At 60.7% G+C, this 7378-nt stretch overlaps 1 protein-coding gene across 1 annotated transcript in view; it reads left to right on the top strand.

Moving 5' to 3' along the window:
* Positions 1 to 7377, top strand: part of GORASP1 (golgi reassembly stacking protein 1) — a 9547-nt gene extending 2170 nt beyond the window's left edge. The window contains exons 2-9 of the mRNA XM_007468139.1: positions 2236 to 2316; positions 2825 to 3028; positions 4495 to 4581; positions 4725 to 4855; positions 5093 to 5300; positions 6038 to 6188; positions 6642 to 6794; positions 7048 to 7377. Of these exons, the coding sequence (XP_007468201.1) occupies positions 2236 to 2316; positions 2825 to 3028; positions 4495 to 4581; positions 4725 to 4855; positions 5093 to 5300; positions 6038 to 6188; positions 6642 to 6794; positions 7048 to 7295 (1263 nt within the window). The 3' untranslated portion in view covers positions 7296 to 7377. The remainder of the gene's footprint in view (positions 1 to 2235; positions 2317 to 2824; positions 3029 to 4494; positions 4582 to 4724; positions 4856 to 5092; positions 5301 to 6037; positions 6189 to 6641; positions 6795 to 7047) is intronic.
* Position 7378: the final 1 nt, after the last annotated feature.

The following is a 7378-nucleotide window of genomic DNA, read 5'->3' as shown; positions in this document are numbered from 1 at the left end:
GAAGAGCGTTCTGGGCAGAGGGAGGCCCTGAGGTGGGACTGTGCTTGCTGGGCTTGAGGAGAAGCAAGGAGGTGGGGTCGGTGTGCTTGGGTGGCGTGGCCCATGTGAGGAGAGTGCTAAAGGATGAGGCCAGGTTGCTTGGGCCCTTGCGTTTTGTCCTGAGGATTTAGGATTTTATGCTGAGCTGTGGAGCCATTGGGAGGTTTTAAGTGGAGGTGTGACACTGCCTCCTAAACATTAAAAAAAAAACGAAGAGCAAGTGTGCTGCCTTCTCTAAATATTGGCGTTCCCACGGTGTGCTGGGCATGGTGGAGGAGTCACTGTCCTCGGCAGTGGACAGGAGCACACTCTGGGTCGGATTTCCTGGGGTCAGGCTGTTGCTGAATAATTGAGTGCTTTTCCTCCCCTGTCAGTTGGGGTTAGTGAGACGGTTAAATGACAGGGGAAGCAGGTGGTGCAGCCTACTGGCACCCAGCCAAGCCTCAGAAGGCATAAACTGCCATCGTTGTTTATCACTCTAGGTGCCCTGATGGGAGATACAGGGGGCAAGGGGAGTGTTATGAAAGCAGCACTCATTGTGGGGCTGCGGGATCTGGGGTGATGGGAACGCCCAAGGGAGAGCCAGACAGAGGGGACGCTTGTTGCGGGCCCGGGGGTGCGGTGGGCAGCACCGCAGGTGATTTCCACTGTGGAGCCATAGTGGGTGATGACAAGGCCCAGAGCAAGGGGCCTTGACAAGGCCAGACTGAGGACAAGGCCACAGGAGAGGGAAGGTGGAGGCACTGGGTGGGTTGGGAGAGGGCCGGGCTTGCACACTGGGGGTCCAAGCCTCTGAGCCTCATTAATGATGGAGGTTGGCAGACACAGTGTTGAGGAGGGTAGAGGGCAACCGGCCTCTGGAGTGGGGGCCTTACCCGAGGGAGGTGGAGTGGTCCAGAGCAGGGAGGAGCAGCTCCCCGCCAACTGTCCCTGGCGAACCGTCCTCTGATTCTCCAAAGACCCCTTGTCCCAGCTTCCCGCTGAAGGGACGGAGGGGCAGGCTCCAAGCAGCTGCTCTCTGGGCCAGGCCAACTAGGGCTGGAGTTGGTTTCTGGGCTCATTCTCACTGGAAGCCATGGCAGCTTCTGGAGGTGGCAAGGTGGGGCTCCGTCGGTTCCACTGCCTGGAGGGAGCCCTCATTCCAGGGGCGAACTGGCCTTGATCCATAGCCTCAGCGGTGAGCTCTCCTTCAGTGTGGGGACTCCAAGACTGGAGGGGCTAGTGGGTGGCAGAAGCCATGGGGGCCTTCCCCTCAAGGAAGCATCCAGAACCTGAGGCCACATGAGCCCTGTGCCCTGTGGGCCTGGCTGGTGCCTGACCAGCAGGGCATCAAGTGCTCACAGCCAAAGGCCTGAGGGTGTGGGGCCCATCTTCGGTCCAGACCTGGGGATAAAGGCTGCATTGTTTGAGCAAAGCTCTGAATGGGGCCTTTCAGATGGATTTCCACCATAGCTGCAAGCTTGGCTGTGGTGTTTTTGGAGACAGCAGGGAGTTCGGGAGTTGAGGGCAGGGCAGGAGCCCCTCGGGGCTGGGAATGGCCCCTGGAGGAGCTGTCCTGTGTGGGGAGGTTGGATGGTGAGGGGACTCTGCGCTGCTCACCAGGCTCCCTGGCTCAGGCTCATTCCAGACCCTGGGGTCTGCTCTCCTCAGCCACCCCTCCTCAACAGCTCCTATCGCCCCACCTGCGGGACTGGGCTTGGATCTGTCACCACAGGGTCAGGGGCTCTCTGGGATCTGGCCACAGGCTGCCTTCTGCACTCTGTCTTTCTGGGCACAGCCCTGGCTCCATCCATCCTGGGGCACTCCCTTCCTGTCCACATCTAAACATTTCTGGTAAACCCTTCTGGCTTTCCAGCAGCCCCAGCCCAGGCTTCTGGGGCAGCCATCTGTGTCACCCTGTCTCCGTGTGGCCTACTGCTCTGGGTTCTCCTATGAGGCATCTCTGGAAGCATCTGTGGATCATACTCAGGAAAGAGTCGTTTTCCAAAAGAGGAAAACCTGTGCCCAGGAAGGTAGTGAGTGAAGATGGAGTGAACCTTGACCATGCCCATGTGTGGCCTGCCTGGAACGGTTCATGCTGGTGTCTCTGTCCTCGCCGGGACACAGGGAGTGGTGATGGTTCCTAGAATTGACGGCTGGGGGCTTCTGGGAGAGTCCCGGGGTTGGCGCAGTGACCGTGGCCTCTGTGCAGCACAGGTGCAGGAGAACTCCCCCGCCCAGCAGGCAGGCCTGGAGCCCTACTTCGACTTCATCATCACCATCGGGCACTCAAGGCTGGTGAGGCCCCCCCTTCTGCCTCTGCTTTGCTTGTGTGTGTCTCCTGCTGTCCCACAGGGGCCCCAGCCCTGCTCCTGCCTCCCTTTTCTGCTGAAGGGAGGCTGAGCCCCATCTCCCCTTCTTCCTGAGCCTGATGGGGGCCCTGCCTGGAGCTCAGCTCCCGGGCTCTCAGGGGTGGACTGGAGCAGGTGGACTCCTGGCACTGGCTGCAAGGTCTACGGGGCCTGCGCAGAGGGGCCTGAGAGGTGTGAGAGCTCTGGAAGGGGCAGCTCAGAGTGGGCAGTGCCGCAATGCTCTGGACCCCAGGGGCTCTTTGCTTACTTTGTTGTGCTGTCCGGGGGGACCGAAGGAGGAAGGTTTAGCAGGGCTTGGGGGTGCTGGGGGTCACAGTGGCTGCAGGCCCAGCCCAGCCACCAAGGCCCTTGCCCCATCTCAGACCCAGACTTGTCTGGGGGGCCTGGCCGGGTGTGTGTGTGGGGTCCGGGAGTCAGCCCCGCTGCCCCTGCAGAACAAGGAGAATGACACGCTCAAGGCCCTACTGAAGGCCAATGTGGAGAAGCCGGTGAAGCTGGAGGTGTTCAACATGAAGACCAATAAGGTGCGCGAGGTGGAGGTGGTGCCCAGCAACATGTGGGGCGGCCAGGGCCTGCTGGGCGCCAGCGTGCGCTTCTGCAGCTTCCGAAGGGCCAGCGAGCATGTGTGGCACGTGCTGGTGAGTGGGCGGGGCGTATGGGATGGGTGTGTGGTGGGGGCCTCCCAGGAGAGGCCAGCAGGCAGTGGGTCTATTAGAGGGTCCCAAGGGCAGGGTGTGGTCTCCCCTTTCCAGTGTCCCAGAGAGGGCAACTCCTCTCAGCCCAGCAGTGCCCTGTGACTTTGGGCATTTTCTTACCCTCTAGACGTTGGCTTCTTCTTTGGAAAGGTGGGGACGCCATCTGCTGGAAGCTTGGTTGTACTGCCAGAAGGCTGCTGCTGCGGCTGCTTTAGTCTTTATCTAAAAGAGTGTTTTTTCTGGTGTACTCTAGGGTAGGGGTCCCCAACCCCAGGGCCGCGGACTGGTACTGGTCCCCAGCCTGTTAGGAACCAGGCCTCACAGCAGGAGGTGAGCGGCAGGCGAGTGAGCAAAGCTTCATCTGCTGCTCCCCATCGCTTGCATTACCGCCTGAACCGTTAACACCCCCGCCGTCCGTGGAAAAATTGTCTTCCACAAAACTGGTCCTTGGTGCCAGAAAGTTCGGGGACCGCTGCTCTAGGATATTATGGTTTTTCTTGGCAGGTCCCCTGAGAGCACCCTTGGGCACTGGGCTGGTGCCTGGGGTCTGAACCTTAATGAATCTCTGTGAGTGAGTTGTCACAGATGTTGCTGTTAGTGTTCATTCACAGACACACATGCACACGTGACATGCACAGTCACTGATGGGGCCCAAGTTCTTGAATGCTCGGTCCTACGGCTTGATGGACAGAGGGTGCCCTGAGCTGGACACTGGCTGATTTGGTTTCTAGCCCCCTCTATTGCTCACTGACTCCTCGCGGGAGTCTTCTCAACCTTTTCAGCCAGCCTCAGTTTGTCCATAAGTGCAATGGGAGTGGTGATACAAATCCCTCTATATTTTCTGGGAGATTGGGGGTTGCGTAGTGGAGGTTTCCAAGGGAGAACGCAATCCTCGTACCCACTTCTCACCACCCTCTCCTTCAACCTCCCCCCACCCGCCACCCCAGGGGTCTTCAGTTCTGTGCCTGCAGCCGTAACAGCAATGCAGTTGGGCACTTACTGTGGGCCAAGGTGTGGTTTTCATTCTGTGCATACATTATTTTTTTAAATCTTCTCAGCAACTCTTGAGTGAGTACTACATATCCCACTTTTAATTGTGGGGAAACTGAGGCCGAGGGGTTAAGTGTTTGTCCATAGCGCCCTGGCTAGCTGCTGATGGAGCCGGGAGTTGGACCTAGGTGGTCAGATGCGGGAGCTCCTGCCTGTGGCACGGTGCTGCCCTCTGCTGGACAGGCTGTGGACCGGGGGAGGCAGGGGAACCAGGGGGCTGGGCTGGGAGAGTCTGGGCTTGAGGTCCTGGCCTGGGGACAGAGGACAGGTGGAGAGGCAGCTCCTGGAGAGGCAGCTTCCCACCCGCCGCCCCCCAGTAGCAAGGCTGATAGTTGGATAGTTCGTGATTCTTTCCTCAGGATGTGGAACCCTGTTCCCCTGCCTCCCTAGCTGGCCTGCGCCCCTACACTGACTACGTGGTTGGCTCAGACCAGATCCTCCAGGAGGTAAGGGACCACACACAGCCTTCCCCCCAGCCCCCTGGATGGGGTGTGGAGAAGTGGGTGCTGTCCATGAGAAGCGTCTTGTCTTGTGAGGCTTCCCATCCCAGGGTGGGAGCAGGGCTCAGGTGCCATGTTGTCTGTCGTAGTCCGAGGACTTCTTCTCGCTCATTGAGTCCCATGAGGGGAAGCCCTTGAAGCTGATGATTTATAACTCCGAGTCCGACTCCTGCCGGGAGGTGACTGTCACGCCCAATGCAGCCTGGGGAGGAGAGGGCAGGTATTTCATGGGGTTGCAGGGCTGCAGGGTGGGGCCCTGGTGGGGCCGTGGGGGACCCTGGCCATTGGGCATGGACCTGGAGTCCCATGGTGGGGATGGAGGGCTGGGCCCTGGGCCCAGGGGTCCTGAGGCTGACAGTTGGTCCATGAGGCCTCCTCATTGCTGGTGGATGGGGGTGGCAGGGATAGGAAGGGCTGTGGGACAAGCCCTGGAGTGAATGTTTCTGGTCTTCGGCAGCCTGGGCTGTGGTATCGGCTATGGGTATCTGCACCGGATCCCAACCCAGCCTCCCAGCCACCACAAGAAGCCATCTGGTGTCCCACCACCTGGTGTCCCGCCACCTGGTGTCCCGCCACCTGGTGTCCCACCACCTGGACCTACCCCCCAGGACTCTCCTGCCCCTTCTGGCCTGGAGACAGGCTCCAGGCAGGGTGACTACGTGGAGGTACGTGGGGAGCACCTGCCAGCTGTGGCGAGAGGGGAGCTTCATGTGGGCAGAAGGGCCTGCAGCTGGGAAGAGGAGACTGGGGGCTGTCCTCACTGGGGGCCTGCCTGCAGAAGCCTTGGGAGGCCCATCTTGTGGGACCCAGTGGGAGAAGATGGGCCCATCCTGGGACAGCGGAACCTACTTCGGTTCTCCTGCCACTTGGGTCTGGAGGTGAGGGTAGTGTGAGGCACTGCTTGTCATTTTCATTTCATGACCGGGAAACTAAGGCTTAGAGGTGGGCAGAGCCTTGTTCTATGCCTCCGTGAGTCTGTGGTAAAGTTAGGCCAGGGGCTGGGTGTCTGTCTGGGTCTGCAGCCAGATCGTGGCTGTTGAGAGGTCCCCCAAGTGCCTCTGGGCATTGGGCTGGTGCCTGGGGTCTGCATGGGGGCCCTTGGGGACTGCTCTCCAGGCATGGACTCTTCCTGTGGGTCATGGATGGTGCTCCGTCAGGTGGGCCCCTGGGGCTGCTCAGCAGAGTGGGAAGGGTGCCCCGAGTCCATGTCCACACTGCACGGGAGGCCAGCCAGGCCCCTCTTGCCTGACTTCACATCTGCTGTAGAGGAAGCGGCAGATGCCCAGGGCTGTTTGCTCCCTTGGGCTGAGTGGTGCTCCCGGTGGGTGTGAGCTGGCGGTTAGGTTGGACTACCCTGTCCAACAGGTCCCTCCTGTTCCTTTTTTTCCCTGGCTCTCTGTAGGCCCTGCTGCAGGCACCTGGCTCCTCCAAGGAGGAACAGCTCCCTGGGCCCCAGAGTCCTGGCCATGGCACTCCAGACCTTGGCGGCCTTCCCCGTTCCATGGAGATTCCTCTTCAGCCTCCGCCTCCACTGCAGCGAGTCATGGACCCAGGTACCGAGCAGGCTGAGAGGAAGCTGAGGGCCTGCAAGCCCTGTGCCGGAGCGGGTCCTGGGCTCTGGGCTGGACTTCGGCAGACCCACTGAGCCCTCCTATTTGATATCCGCCAAGATAACTGCAGGTGATCCAATCAGTATACGGATGGCAAGACTGCCGTCCAGAGGAGAGAAGGGGCCAGCTCAAGGTCACACAGCACACTGGGCGCAGAGCAGGGTCTGGGCCCTCTGCCACTGGGCTATTCCCATGATACCCAACCCCAGGCCCCTTTCTTTCCTCAGAAACCAGCAGTGGGGAACCTCTGGGGTTGGCTGGGGGCATTGCCACGGGCTGAGGTTACAGTCTCTGGCCGGGCCATATGCCCCAGGAACAGGGCGCCGTGAGCCCAGGGCGCTGGCCTTCCAGCAGTCAGAGTTTTGTTCTGGCAGAGAACTGTGCACCTTCCCCTAGGCTTCCTGGACGTGTCCGGCATCTCCCTCTTGGACAGCAGCAACGCCAGCGCCTGGTCTGGGCTGCCCTCCTCCACAGAGCTGACCTCCACTGCGGTCTCAGCCTCAGGGCCGGAGGACGTCTGCTCCAGCAGGGGTTCTCGTGAGCATGGCGGTGAGTGGCCGGCTGGCACCTTCGGAGGCCTTCTGGGAAAGACCCCGGGTTGTGGGGAAGGCGACCCTGAGTCTCTCAGCTGGGTTAGAGGCTGGCCTGCAGGTGGAATGCAGCCGCATCAAGGCATTTGTACGCTAAAGCGCCCATCCCCCATCAACGCTGGGGGTGGGAGTTGAGGGTCAGCGGGGTTACTGCCCCAGGCCACACTGGCCCTGGTCTGTGGGCCTCCTCAGCTCCACCCCATGTGTTTCAGGTGAGGCCACCTGGTCTGGGTCAGAGTTTGAGGTCTCCTTCCCAGACAGCCCAGGCGCCCAGGCGGACCACCTGCCTCAGCTGACACTTCCCGACAGCCTCACCTCTGCAGCCTCACCAGAAGATGGGCTGTCCGCTGAGCTGCTCGAAGCCCAGGCTGAGGAGGAGTCAGCAAGCACAGAGAGCCCAGATTTCGGGGCACAGGCTGAGGGGGCAGCCAGCCAGGCACAGCTCTCCCCCCCCGAATAACACCCCAGGCACTAAGAAGGGCCTCTGATGGCATTCATGAGGCCCAGAAGTGGGAGGCAGCTCAGGCCACACTGCGTGGCCAA

The sequence above is a fragment of the Lipotes vexillifer genome, unplaced genomic scaffold (genome assembly GCF_000442215.2).
Source record: "Lipotes vexillifer unplaced genomic scaffold, Lipotes_vexillifer_v1.1 scaffold1770, whole genome shotgun sequence".
NCBI classification, from domain to species: domain Eukaryota; kingdom Metazoa; phylum Chordata; class Mammalia; order Artiodactyla; family Lipotidae; genus Lipotes; species Lipotes vexillifer.
This window is presented reverse-complemented; position numbering and strand designations above follow the sequence as displayed.